The sequence below is a fragment of the Macrobrachium nipponense genome, chromosome 6, assembly GCF_015104395.2.
Source record: "Macrobrachium nipponense isolate FS-2020 chromosome 6, ASM1510439v2, whole genome shotgun sequence".
In the NCBI taxonomy this organism is placed as follows: Eukaryota; Metazoa; Arthropoda; class Malacostraca; order Decapoda; family Palaemonidae; genus Macrobrachium; species Macrobrachium nipponense.
The window spans coordinates 126404945-126420194 of record NC_061108.1 but is presented as its reverse complement, the minus strand read 5'-3'; the positions used below and the strand labels follow the sequence as shown (position 1 = coordinate 126420194).

At 37.1% G+C, this 15250-nt stretch overlaps 2 protein-coding genes across 17 annotated transcripts in view; one reads left to right on the top strand and one right to left on the bottom strand.

The window, feature by feature from the left end:
- The window catches only part of LOC135216148 (receptor-type guanylate cyclase gcy-15-like), a 97167-nt gene that overhangs the window by 2328 nt on the left and 79589 nt on the right, over positions 1 to 15250 (top strand). The gene's annotated exons all lie outside the window — the stretch shown is intronic.
- Positions 10580 to 15250, bottom strand: part of LOC135216151 (retinol-binding protein pinta-like) — a 63061-nt gene continuing 58390 nt past the window's right edge. For all 12 annotated transcript variants that reach the window (XM_064251260.1, XM_064251261.1, XM_064251250.1 and 9 more), the window contains exons 5-7: positions 12784 to 12894; positions 11649 to 11754; positions 10580 to 10837 (exon numbers count right to left, since the gene is read on the bottom strand). In XM_064251260.1, the coding sequence (XP_064107330.1) occupies positions 10686 to 10837; positions 11649 to 11754; positions 12784 to 12894 (369 nt within the window). In that variant the 3' untranslated portion in view covers positions 10580 to 10685. The remainder of the gene's footprint in view (positions 10838 to 11648; positions 11755 to 12783; positions 12895 to 15250) is intronic.

The window sequence follows — 15250 nt, the reverse complement described above, 5'->3', positions numbered from 1 at the left end:
TTGCGTTATCGCATTTGCTACCAAATAAGGTAAGAATAGCTCTGTTAAATATGAAGTTAATGCGTTTCTCTTCCCACAAGGATGAAGGCGAAGTAGGCTAAAATGATATATTTCAGTAGATTTTGCGATTTCTGCATATTTTTGTTTCTATCCATTTCTGCTCTGTCAGTCAGGGCCTAATGACTAACAGTATTTCGCAGAACCAGATGCCCCGAGAACACAAACAAATGAAGGTCACGGTTGTGTAGCCTTTCGCTGGTTCTGTTCTCTGTGTTTATTAACAAGGTCATCCCGAAAGACATCCTACCATGACGCTTCTATATGAGACAGAGAGAGGAGTGGAGAAAGAGAACGCGACCTTTTGCTTGTTCTTATTTCTTATTTGGCTTTTCAAAGCTACTCCAAGTCTGCCAAGATATGAAAAAGGTATATATATATATATTCATAATGTGTGTGTGTAGATATATTGTATTTCACCCGACGCTTTTTTGTTTTCCGTTTCGATGGGCGGCATTGGTAGGTTGTCAGGACATATCTATGGCTAATGACGGCGGGTGGACTGGTAGGCGGGGCCGCGGCGGAGGTAGTGAGCAGTCGACGGACCTTGTCAACGCGAACAGAGCACAGCATTACTTATTATTCATAATCGCCCTCTTTGTAGGTGGGTGACTGTGCGTGAGCTGATGACATTGCGACGTCCACGACTTCCTGGGACATTGCAAAGATGAATTAAATGACTTAGAACAGAGGATGTGAGGCTGTTCCCATTTCTAGAATCATAAACGATATAGCACTGCCAGACGTGCTGGGACTCCACCCACGCAGTCTGTGGGAATGTGAATGTATAGTGGTGCGCAGTGTTGTCAATTTTTATAACTCGAAAAATGATCTTATCAACGCTATATGCTTGATTCAGTTGACGACGTGTTCACCAAAGCTGAGGGTTAGCTGTGCGTTGTTGATAAGACAGACAGAGAGAGAGAGAGAGAGAGAGAGAGAGAGAGAGAGAGAGAGAGAGAGAGAGTATCAAAGAATTACGTGAACAGAGAAAAGCACAACAATTCGATAACTACAAAGGAAAGAAATTTGCCCTGCAAACACTGTAGTTGATTCACATCAACGTTGCATTTGATGTCTAGGCTAGTCCCTCACGACGCTCCTGATTGGCTGTTGATAAGGCAGTCACGGGGCTGGAAACACTCTCTCGAGAGAGAGTTCACATAGGCAGGATGTATGTTCCACCTCTCCCATTGGTTTATCAACAGCTAATCAGGAGCGTCGTAAGGGACTGGCCCAGACATCGGATGCACGGTTGATGTGAATCTACCATAGTACCAAGCAGTATTCGAATGAATCTTTCAGAAGCTATGAATGTCTTTCTTTTTATTTTAACTGAATCTACGAAAGAAGAAAGTTTAGCATAAGGAAGGAAAAAGAACGATGTTTTAAATGAGAGGGGGTGGAAATGGACAGGGGGTGATATTTCATCCTGTCTAAAGGGACTAAGTAAAGATACCGGTGCTAGGGGTCTGGGCCCAAGTCACTCGCCTTGAAGGACACAGTAATGAGCAGTTTTCTCCGTTTTCTTTTGTATTAGGAGAAGTTGGTGCTTTATGCACTATATATGCTGTATATATATGTGTGTATTATGTATATATAATATATATATATATATATATTTATATATAATATATATAGATATATATGTAGGTATATCTATAATTATACAAAAATATATGTATATATTTATTTATTAATTAATTTATTTATATCTATAGAGTAAACGCCAGAATAACAAAACAACAAACCAACGCTCCTCTAATTTGATTGTCAACACCTTCAGTATTGAGTACAAGACTTTGACAGATAAGGACTCGAGTCAAAGTGGTGTAATGCAATTTTTTTTTTTCAACCGGATTACGCCATGTCACCGTGACACCCCGTGATAATGGAGGCAGTGTACTTGCTTAGTCATCGTGAAACTCAGAATACGCTGTTGTCTCTTCATTTTCTCCGATGAAGATTACTGTTATCATTTGTGAAAATGATAGATAGTGGGTATTATTTTGTTCCCTCTTACGTGACGTCGGTGATGACAGCAACCGTGGGCTCCTGATAAAGAGAGAGAGAGAGAAGAGAGAGAGAGAGAGAGAGAGAGAGAGAGAGAGAGACCACGGACCATATTTGGAGGCGGATCTGCTACTTTCGGAAATGGAGGATGATAGTATTTAGTGGCAATGACGGCTAAGAGGCGTTCCTGTAATTGCATGGTGGACAAACAGTTTTTATCAAAGTTGGTTTAAAATGCTGTAAGCAAGGTACTGCAAGTTTAGGTCTGATAACACGTAAATTATTCATTTATCAAATTCCTCCCTCACAGTAGCTGGGGCAAACATGCAGAAACTTGGGATAAGAAACGGGAAATGAACAATTATACATTTTATATCTTCAAATGATCGTGTTTTCTTTCCATCAGTTCCCAGTTCGTTTCTTTTATCTTGCCGTCCAACCATTCCAGCTCTCTTTTCTCTATTTTAAGCACTGAATGGCTAAAAGTGCCCCAGTGCTTTGTTTTAAAGTTAATTCTAATTAATTAGTCAGTCAGTCAATCGTATTTCGTTTCAGATTGAATACTATATGGTAGAGAAAAAGCATCTCATCACAGCTAATGTGTTCCCAATTTAATAAAATTAAATATAAATGAAAAAACATATAATCAGTCATCTGTGTTGACTATAAATACTTGTGTTATGTCTGCTATTAGCCAGCAAGGTTGCCCTTTTGGGTAGCACATAAAAAAGGTATAGACAATTCTTTACTGTGGTCTGCAAACAGCTATAAGGCTAGCAGGGTTGCCATATAGGGCTATAAGTAGCTAACCAAAATTCAAAACCTGCTACTTCGCGCTATTTTTGTTACTTGAAAAAAGAAAAAAATACTTTTCAAATGTATTGGGTAAGGGCCCCAGTTTTTTAAAAACTACCAGTTAATAAAAAAAAAAAAAAAAGTTTGTCAATGTGCAAAGTGGAACTTTAAGCCCATTTGAGCGTTGATACGATGTACCAGATGCTGAACCCTTCATACAAAAACTGCGTTAGTACCACAGGGATCTTGAGTAGGGTTATTTAGTCTTGCAACATTACACCGAATATATTCTCAGCCCCTCCAGAGGCACCATTGTTAAACATTAATGCAACTCAAAGGTCATCCTCGCGCCTGTCTGACCTTCGCATCTGAACTGTCTGGTTGACAGAGTCCTCTCTCTCTCTCTCTCTCTCTCTCTCTCTCTCTCTCTCTCTCTCTCTCTCTCTCTCTCTCTCTCTCTCTCTCTCTCTCTCTCTCTCTCTCTCTCTAAGAAGCTGATGGCTAGTGATGAAACTAGAATAAGAGAAGTAAGTACGTAAAATTAACGAAAATTCTTGGCGTTTGTTGTTTCCTTTTGAATATTTCCTGTGACTTCAGCACACACACACACACACACACACACACACGCGCGCTATCGGAGTCGACGCCAGGGGGACTAGACTTACTAACCAGGTCTTAGGAAAAGATTAGGAGAAGTAAGTTTTTATATATTATACCTCTGATATGTATGTGCTTTTCATTATTTTGGGTCACCTTGCAATACCTAGAAGGGGCATGCGGCAGGTGGGGGGTTCCAGGCGTCCTAGATAACCCCAGGTATATATATATATATATATATATATATATATATATATATATATATATATATATATATACCACCTGCCGCATGCCCCTTCTATGGTACACTTGTTAAATTCTCTCTCTCTCTCTCTCTCTCTCTCTCTCTCTCTCTCTCTCTCTCTCTCTCTCTCTCTCTCTCTCTCTCTCTCCTCTCCTCTTTTCCCGGAGGCTGTCACAACCAAATAAAAAAAAAAAATACTAATTCAACCTCAAAAACTTTCAAAATAATTTACAGTATAAAGTTTAAGTAGGCAAAACCACGTTTGAAACAAACTTAAACCGTTTTATGAATTTACAAATGAGCAAAGCTGCCATACTATATTATATATATATATATAGGGGGTATATAATAATATATATAAATATATATATAGAATTATATAATATATATATATTATAATATATATATATATATATATATAATATATATATATATTATATTATATAATATATTATATTATATATATCTATAATATAATATAGTATACATATATATAGATACTCATAATATATATAATACATATAACCTAGACATAAATAGAGTATAGTAGATATAATATATATATATAGGTATATATATATATCGATATTATATATCTACTATATTATAATATATGTATACATATATATGTATATATATACATATATATATACACTATATATAGTATTATATATTACATATATATATACACACACACACACGCTATCGGAGTCGACGCCAGGGGGACTAGACTTACTAACCAGGTCTTAGGAAAGGATTAGGAGAAGTAAGTTTTTTATATATACCTCTGATATGTATGTGCTTTTCATTATTTTGGGTCACCTTGCAATAAGTATTGCAAGGTGACCCAAAATAATGAAAAGCATTACATATCAGAGGTATATATAAAAACTTTACTTCTCCTAATCGCCTAAGACCTGGTTAGTAAGTCTAGTCCCCCTGGCGTCGACTCCGATAGCGTGTGTGTGGTGTGTGTGTGTGTATATATATGTATATATATACATATATATGTAATATTATAATTATATTAGATATATAATATATATAGTAATATATAATATATTATACATAATATATATAATAATTATATATATATATATATATATATATATATATATATATATATATATATATATATATATATATAGTATGGCAGCTTTGCTCATGTAAATTCATAAACGATAAGTTTGTTCAAAGTGGTTTTGCTACTTAACTTTATACGTAAATTATTTTGAAAGTTTTTGGTTGAATTAGTAATTTTTTTTTTTTATTGGGTTGTGGACAGCCTCCGGGAAAAGAGGAGGGAGAGAGAGAGAGGAGAGAGAGAAGACGAGAGAGAGAAATGAGGAGGAGAGAGAGAAGGAGAGAGAATTAACAAGTGTACCATTTATGAGTTGTAACTAACTGGTTTCCCCCTCTTCGTCGCAAAATCTTCACTCCTTTCTCTTCTTCCTCGAAAATCTTCACTTGCTTTCTCTTCTCGAAAATCTTCACTGCTTTCTCTTGTCGAAAATCTTTACTGCTTTCTCTTGTCGAAAAATCTTCCACTGCTTTCTCTTGTCGAAAATCTTCAACTGGCTTTTCCTTTTTATTTCTCGAAATCTCCAATGCTTTCTCTTCTCGAAAATCTTCACTGCTTTCGCTTCTCGACAATCTTCTCTGCTTTTCTCTTGTGGAAAATCTCCACTGCTTTCTCATGTCGAAAAATCTTCACTGCTTTCTCTTGTCGGAAATCTTCAACACCAATTAGGGTTACAGGTTCTCAACTAAAGGTATCTTATATATATATATATATATGTATATAGATATATATATATATATATATATATCTATAATATATATATATATATATATATATATATATAGTATGGCAGCTTTGCTCATGTAAATTCATAAACGTTAAGTTGTTCAAAGTGGTTTTGCTACTTAACTGTTTATACGTAATTTATTTTGAAAGTTTTTGGTTGAATTAGTATTTTTTTCTTTATTTGGTTGTGACAGCCTCCGGGGAATAGAGGAGAGAGAGAGAGAGAGAGAGAGAGAGAGAGAGAGAGAGAGAAATTTAACAAGTGTACCATGTATGAGTTGTAACTACTGGTTTCTCTGTCGAAATCTTCACTCCTTTTCTCTTCTCGACCAATCTACACTCCTTTCTCTCGTCGAAAATCTCCACTGCTTTCTCTTGTCGAAAATCTTCACTGCTTCCTCTTCACGAAAATCTTTACTGCTTCCTCTTCTCGAAAATCTTCACTGCTTTCTCTTCTCGAAAATCTTCACTGCTTCCTCTTCTCGACAATCTTCACTGCTTTCTCTTCTCGACAATCTTCACTGCTTCTCTTGTCGAAAATCTTCACTGCTTTCTCTTCTCGAAAATCTTCATTGCTTCCTCTTCTCGACAATCTTCACTGCTTTCTCTTCTCGAAAATCTTCACTGCTTTCTCTTCTCGACAATCTTCTACTGCTTTCCTCGTCAAAAATCAAAATCTAATGCTTTCTCTTCTCGAAATCTTCATTGCTTCCTTCCTTCTCGACAATATTCACTGCTTTCTCTTCTCAACATCTTCACTGCTTCCTCTTCTCGAAAACTTCACTGCTTCCGCTTCTCGAAAATCTTCACTGCTTTCTCGTCGAAAATCTCAACTGCTTTCCTCTTCTCGAAAATCTTCACTGCTTCCTCTTCTCGACAATCTTCATTGCTTCCTCTTCTCGACAATCTTCACTGCTTTCTCTTCTCGAAAATCTTCACTGCTTTCTCTTCTCGACAATCTTCACTGCTTCCTCTTCTCGAAAATCTTCACTGCTTTCTCTTCTCGAAAATCAACTCAACTGCCTTTCTCTTCTCGAAATCTTCACTGCTTCCTCTTCTCGAAAATCTTCACTGCTTCCTCTTCTCGAAAATCTTCATTGCTTCCTCTTCTCGAAAATCTTCACTGCTTTCTCTTCTCGAAAATCTCCACTGCTTCTCTTCTCGAAAATCTTCACTGCTTTCTCTTGTCGAAAATCTTCACTGCTTTCTCTTGTCGAAAATCTTCACTGCTTTCTCTTGTCGAAAATCTTCACTGCTTCCTCTTCTCGAAAATCTTCACTGCTTTCTCTTGTCGAAAATCTTCACTGCTTCCTCTTCTCGAAAATCTTCACTGCTTTCTCTTCTCGAAAATCTTCACTGCTTCCTCTTCTCGAAAATCTTCACTGCTTTCTCTTGTCGAAAATCTCACTTGCTTCCTCTCTCGAAAATCTTCACTTGCTTTCTCTTCTCGAAAATCTTCACTGCTTTCTTCTCTCGACAATCTTCACTGCTTTCTCGTCGAAATCTCAACTGCTTCTCTTCTCGAAAATCTTCACTGCTTTCTCTTGTCGAAAATCTCCACTGCTTTCTTTTCTCGACAATCTTCACTGCTTTCTCTTCTTGACAATCTTCACTGCTTTCTCTTGTCGAAAATCTCCACTGCTTTCTCTTCTCGAAAATCTTCACTGCTTTCTCTTCTCGAAAATCTTCACTGCTTTCTCTTGTCGAAAATCTTCACTGCTTTCTCTTGTCGTCAAAATCTCACTGCTTACATTTCTCGAAAATCTTCACTGCTTTCTCTTGTCGAAAATCTTCACTGCTTTCTCTTCTCGAAAATCTCCACTGCTTTCTCTTCTCGAAAATCTTTACTGCTTTCTCTTGTCGAAAATCTTCACTGCTTTCTCTTGTCGAAAATATTCACTGCTTTCTCTTGTCGGAAATCTTCAACACCAATTAGGTTACAGGTTCTCAACTAAAGGTATCATTCCCTTTTCCTAATCTTTAGAACTTGCTATAAAAATTTTTTTTTTATTATTGTACGAACACTAAAACAAAGTATTTTCCTAAACTTAGTGAACACATTATCTGCACCAAACGAAAATCCCTCTCTTTTAACTTGAAGAACAGATTATTTGCGCTGTGAACCAAACCACTTTTACCTGGACTTAATCTCTATTCTCGCCCCCTTTCTTCAATCTTGTACTATCGCCTCAGTGGCGTGGTTGGTATGGTGTTTGCTTCTCACCTCGGTGGTCGCGGGTTCGATTCTCGGCCATTCCATTGAGGAGTGAGAGATGTGTATTTCTGGTGATAGAAGTTCACTCTCGACGTGGTTCGGAAGTCACGTAAAGCCGTTGGTCCCGTTGCTGAATAACCACTGGTTCCATGCAATGTAAAAACACCAGACAAACAATCAGTCTTGTACTTCATCTCCTCTATTTTGTGGATCGCTTTATTTCGCTGTCCAACCACTCCAACTACCTCTTTGCACCGTCTTCATAGCTGATTGATGGAAAGGGTCCTAGTGGTTGGTTTGACAGCCTAAATTGCATCAATTCTGAACATCTAGGGCGCTTGACTGTCCAGATGCCTTTGCTTTCTGAGTTATTCACATCAACAGTTATAGACGTTGTAATATCGGCAATAAAAAAAAAAAAAAAAATATATATATATATATATATATATATATATATATATATGATATATATATATATATCTATATAATATATATATCATATATATATATAGATATATATATATATATATAATATATATATATATATGTTGTTATGAGTCACTGACGTCATCTTAACCATGTGGTCCAGTTTGCTTATAGGGTTTCTTTTGTAAGGACTTTTAGTCCGCGTGCTGTATCAAAACCGTTTCAGGTTTTGACAGTACATTACTGGGCTCTGTTCATCCAGTGTATGAGCTGAGCTTTACATTGGTGACCCCCTGGAGCAACCTGGTAGACAAAATCATGGTGCCCAGCTATGCCCAGCTACGCCTTGATAGCTCTTAGTTGTAGGTTACTCGGTAGGCAAAGTATAGCTGTATTTAACCCCTAGTGACTAATGGATCACATACGGTTTCCCCCCACTGAAATTAATCACTAGCAGTCGAAATGCAGCTTTTCAGCTATGCCTAACTCTCTCTCCAGAGTGTTATATGATAGTTTTTACGGCACAGAGATATAAATTTATTTCTCACACCAAAATTTGGTGTCTAACCGATTAAATACTTGCGAATCTACTGCTTAGAGGTTAGGTATATCGTAGTTTAACCAGACCTTTGAGCTGATTACCAGCTCTCCTAGTGCTGTCCTGAAGGATTAAATCATTTTACGTGGCTAGGAACCAATTCGTTACCTAGCAATGGGACCTACAGCTTATTGTGGGATCCGAGCCACATTGTATCAAGAAACAAATTTCTAATCACCAGAAATAAATTCCTCAGATTCCATGTTGGCAGAGCGGGGAATCGTACTACGGGCTACCGAATCGGTAGGCGAGCATGTAACCCACTTGTCCAACGAGAACACTTTCTACTGCTTAGAGACAATCACATAAAGGTTAAAATAAACATGAGAGGTCAGAGGAAACTGCAAACAAATCCACAGTTATATTTAGGCCTATCCCTCTTCTTGACAACTGAGTCACTTGTTTGCTAACTGATAGCAAAGATACCATGCTGAGGTCAGCAGCCATAGAACCTTGTGGTCATGAGTCACTGGAACCACCTGACCCACTTAAGTACTCTTTTGTCTGCACTCTTTATCAAAGGAAGATAAAACCTCGAAAACAAATTAGTGTACTCAAAACATCTTAATTATAAACTGAATTATACAAGCTGATCGATGTTGGTGTGGTCTCAGTGAGGAAAAGGTACCCAAGGAATACATTTGGGGAACAATCTCCAATTCATAAAAGAATCAAGGTTACAAAAGAGGATGCATAAACAATGGAGCAATAATTTTTATTTTTTGGCAAATCTCGAAAAGAACAAGGAAACGTTATTGTTGAGAAATTGAGGCCAGTGACAAGTTTTTGTAGAAGAATAAGACTGCTGGTTAAGACAAGGAAGTGAGATTGTGTATAAATTGTTTACTATGGTACTGTTTTAAGGGAAGGTTGAAAGTAAACGGAAAACTATATGAATCATAAAGACCAGAAAACTATTGATAGAATGAGTATGGAACCAGAACCTCTACATGGAGGCAAAGCTTGCACATGACTATAAAGACAAAGAGACTATTTTGGTGTAATTCTTAGGAATGGGTGTGTTATGGCTCACACCTTCTTGCTATCTAGTTGGAGTGATGAAAGAAGTAAGAGAAATATCAAAGGCTGTACATGTAAGTCTGTTTTATAATGAGGAATAGGACTTGGAATGTGCGGTCTCTTTAGGTAATTTTAACTTTAAATGAAAAAAAGTTGAAAGTGGATGCTGGCCAAAGTATAAGAGGATAAATAGCGAGTAAGAGATGAAGTGATGAATAATAAAGGGTAGGGGTGAAAGAATGGAAGAAGTTAACTCCCATGGGATCTCTGAGCAACTGTGATGGTAGAAGAAAGAGGAGACAGTCCTAGAATAGACAAGTCGAAGAAGTTAACAGGGTACAATGCACATATTGTGGAATGGGAGGATATCAGTAGAAGAGCAAGTTGGGGTGTATAATGGAATGGTAGAGTGAAATTTAATTTGATGGAATAGTTGAATGACCTTTTTACTTTGTACTGGTTAATGGCCTGTTATATGCAGAAACCACAATTTTTCCAACTGCATTTAAATGGCTTAAAGTTGAATAGGGGGTGAAGAGGCATCTCTCTCTTGGGCAGTGTTAAAAGTAATTTTAACAAATCAACCAACATTTTTATTCAGATTGGTTCTTGTTGAGTGCTTCTCCAAAGGTCTGATTTTATGCCTGCGTTACAGACAGTAGATTTTAAGTAACGAAACGACATGCTATCTCGTTTTATTTCACTTACATCACAGTTATTGATATGGAAACCCTTGTGAACCGCAACAGAATATGCACATTCTTGGCTATGATGTAAATTGAAGCAAAGGACAAAGTTGAAATAATCTTTGTGCCAATTAATATTTAATATCCTTTTATGCATAACAATTAACAGAAAAGAATCAGTGATGTGGTTGACAGTATTTGAGTGATTTCCTATTGACGTTAATCTCTCAGTCAATATTGAGCTTCCTGAAGGACCCTTCGATGCCAAAGAGATCAACAGTTGTCTTGGGTTTTCCAGGACGCTTCGACTCGTCAACCCCGTACTTCTCGTCTTCCAGGAGCCAGTCACGACGGGCGTCAACTCTCTTGATCCAGTAGTCTGGAAATCAAAGATTTAATTATTGAATGGGAAAACTGGAAACTGGAATGGGAAACAGTTATTGGAAGTTTTTGGTCAGTGGATCCAACAACATTGTGGATATAGTCCCAGATATTTTACGTGGGATTTTACTATAATGTAAAGACAGGATAACTGGAATAGGCATTCGTCATTTGTATACTTATTTAGGTGAGTAACAGGTGCTTTACAAGGCTCTAGAGCAGTGTTTCTTAGACTTTCTCATGCAGCGGACCCCTTATATTAAAAGGACTCATGTAGCGGACCCCTTATTATGATACTTTCCATCTTGGGATTAAAAGTGTTTTTAGGGTATAATATTTGGTACTAAAATTGTTACTGAATTAGTCATTAATGGCTTATCTTCAACATAAATGTTTACGTTTCACTTAAAATAACTTTCAGAACATTATTAATTTTGCAATTTTGCACACAAATTTTAGTGAACTTAACAGCAACCCTTCCTCCTCACATTATCCTGAGGACCCCTTGGAACATCCCACGGACCCCAGGGGTCCGCAGACCACACTTTAAGAAACGCTGCTCTAGAGTATATCACGAAGATATGCAACTGCTATCAAACCTATTTTATTGCTTACTCTCATATCAGCTAATAGAGTTACAATTGAACCTTTTGCCAGTGTTCATTTGCCTTTAATTTCCCAAGTATTCATTAGTATTCATCGGAAAGAAAGTGTATTCTTAAACTCATTTGGCAATATAGAAAAATGTGACACAATGACTAACATATTTCTTTTCATAAAAAAGGTATAGGCCTAGCTATCGTATTTACCTTTGATTTCCTCGATGGTGCCATTAGTGCCGCCATACTCGACAGGAAGGCATTCCTTTGGCACCTCTTTGTACAGGCTCTCCAAATCACTGCCGTGAATGTGAATCTGTCGAAGAAATAAAAGGAAATTAGTTATTTGACTCGGGAATGTGTAGACTTACGCATTATTATAATTCCTGCGTAAAGCATGTGGGTCGAAAATGATACTTCTTTTATTTCAGTTTAACAAATAAGAAAAAGCTTATTCAAATACCTGACCAAGCATTAGTAAACATTGACGATTATTTTTAACTTGATATAGTCAGCAAAAAATGGGGACATTTTAAGATAAAAATAAACAAGTCAAGAGATTCTCAAGACAGCTATCTCAAAAGCACAATGTTGGAACACCCCTCAATAAATAAAAATAAAAATTATAAATTATTCAGCCTATTGAACAGTGGGTGTACGTAATGCCAAAACGTGCCAAAAGAATTTTAGACCCTGAAAGTTCTTGTAATTTGCTATATCTTTCCATAAATCACAGATGTAATTTTAGCATGCCTCTGAAGTTCAGGTTATTTATCAGTAACACTCGACTAACTCATCCAGATGGTGTCTTATGCCATTAGCATTTCTTGAAAAGTATGATCGTTTGTTGGGTATGTGAGTTCATTCCACTGAACTGAGCACACGCCTTCTAGACTTCATTTTGAGATTCGCTCTTACCCTTTTCTTCCTCTTTCCCTTCATTTGAGTCTCACACTTACTCTTTTCTTCCTCTTTTCCTTCATCTTCTTCCTCTTTCCCTTCATTTGAGACTCACACTTACCCTTTTCTTCCTCTTTTCCTTCATCTTCTTCCTCTTTCCCTTCATTTGAGACTCAGAATTATCCTTTTCTTCCTCTCTTCCTTCGTCTTCATCCTCTTTCCCTTCATTTGAGACTCACACTTACCCTTTTCTTCCTCTTTTCCTTCATCTTCTTCCTCTTTCCCTTCACTTGAGACTCACACTTACCCTTTTCTTCCTCTTCCTTCATCTTCTTCCTCTTTCCCTTCACTTGAGACTCACACTTACCCTTTTCTTCATCTTTCCCTTCATTTGAGACTCACTTACCCCTTTCTTCATCTTTCCCTTCATTTGAGACTCACTTACCCTTTTCTTCATCTTTTCCTTCATGAACGACTTGAAGATATTGAAGACGGTGTCAAAGGCTGCCGGCGTATTGATGTAATTCAGGCCCTTTGGTCTCATTGGGTAGCCCTCCTGCAGTGCATTCAAAGAATTTTGGGGGAAGGAAGGCAAGAGGTTAGAAAAACAGCCGTTGAAATAAAAGCTTATTCCATACAGCACGCACTATCACTGCAAAAATATATTACATATTTCAGTATTTCATTTTTTTATATCAAGTTTCATTTTTTTATCATGTTATGTCCGATGCTTATTTCAATAATTCTATTTTACTGCAAACTACGTAAATCAGTTTATTGAGCAGCTCGAAATGTTTCATATCCACATTACTTGTTTTATTACACTGTATATAGTAGGTTGAAGTGTCAATAAAGAGAAATAGCACTCTTCAGTCATTTGGTAATTTATGTTGCCATAATTGATACTAATAAATAGTACGGAAGTGTAATGCGTATAATATAATCCCTAAATTTTATTTTGGTGTACCGCTCAGATTCATTTTTCACTTAAACCCTATTATCTTTTCGGTGTGGGTTTTTAAACACACTCACATATATTTTCTTCTAATTAAAAGGTTAGAATGGGACCTGTCTAGAGAAACTAAGTTACATGAACTTAATTCTAAGGTTGCATAAACCTGCACAACAATCTATTTTTGAAGGTTTGAATTTCAAATACCGCATCGTTGTGGACGAGTTAGAGAAAACTCTGTATTTTTCACAATAAAACTTAATTTGAATCTTTGCAATCAACCAGCTTCCCGTATGAATTAAAATCCGTAATGTACAAACTGATGACTGGACTTGAGTATATCGTAGGGTCTAAGTCGGGGTCGAATTTCATGTACCTCATTTGAGCCTTCCTTACTAAGATAAATAGAAATAACAGTACTTGAAAAAGAAGAGAGAGAGAGAGAGCATTCATCATAAGTAGTCACAGTTTTGGTAAATGTATTTTAATTTGAAAAAAAATGAGCCTGATTAATCTCAAGAGGCTGGAAATTTATAAAAAATAAACGAAGACAAAAAAAAAAAAAACTTTAAAATTGTATCCTGGGGAAGAGTCAAATGAAAAAATCTTAGCATATCTGTTAACCAACAGACCTGCAAACAAAGTTGACAGGTTAAGGACCTCGTCTCCTTGGAGTGATTTTCCAGGGATAATAGATTAATGGGCGATTGCAGCCTCATCATCTTCCGTATTCCAAAGAAGCCGAAAATGTTTTAAAAAACAAGCTTCATTTTCGCTTTTAGGTATAAAATAAAGAGCACAGCGATGATGAATGTCTTGCTTATGCAATAAGAGACCTTATCTAAGGCAGGTGAAGATAATTCTCCACTGGCAACAAGAAGGTAGCATAGCCTTCCCAAAGTATGAATTTGAGCATGGATAGTGCAAAGTCTGTGATTATTGTCATTATGATTCAGAAGATGAACCCTATTCATATGGAACAAGCCCACGCGGTTCGTTGGCTGGAAATTCCAGCTTCCAGCGAATATGGCGTTCATTTGAAAGAAGTAACAGAAGGCAATAGAAAATACTGTTAAGAAGAGCAGTTATGAGAAAGAATAATAAAATAACAAACGAATAAATAAGTAGATAAATAGGTAAATATGTAAAAATGCAAGTAAATGATTAAAACACAAGGACCATTGTTTTAGGGAAGAAACTTTTGAGGTTCACAAACTCCATAGAGTATCCACTCGGTGGCCTCGAGTTCGATTCTCGGCCATTCCATTGAGGGGTTAGAGATGTGTATTTCTTGTGATAGAAGTTCACTCTCGACGTGGTTCGGAAGTCACGTAATGCCGTTGGTCCCGTTGCTGAATAACAAACATAGAGTATCCTTCCGGCAGATGAAGCATGTTAAGTGTAATGTTATAGATTTGAAATACCCCAGCCATGGATGTGATTCTGTGCCGGTCCTAAGCCCGGATAAATGGGGAAGGTTAGGGAGGGGCTAACAACCCTTTCCTGTCAAAACCTAGATTGTTACAGAAACCGTACAAGAAGTGAATAGGCCTGGACCACTTGTTGATGACTCGGGAACGAATAGGATCATGAGCTGGAAAAAAACCATAAAGTTTGCTACTTGGAATGTACGAAGTTTGTACAGAGGGGATATGGTATACAAATAGCTGCCCTACAAGAGATTAGATGGCTGGAAGTTGGGAAGTGTGAGATGGACAAATGGGTCATATAGTGGCGAGAAGATGGAAGACATGAAGAGGGAGTTGGATTTTATATTAGTAAAAAGATAAACACTGCTGTTGTGGAGTTTGAGGGTATAAGCAGCAGGATAGCAAGAATAAGGATGACTGCTAAATGGTTTAAAATCACAGTAATAACATTGCATGCCCCTACAGAGGGCAGTGAAGAAGAGACCAAAGATCGATGGTATGGTGAAGTTCAGGAGATTTTAAACAAAGTA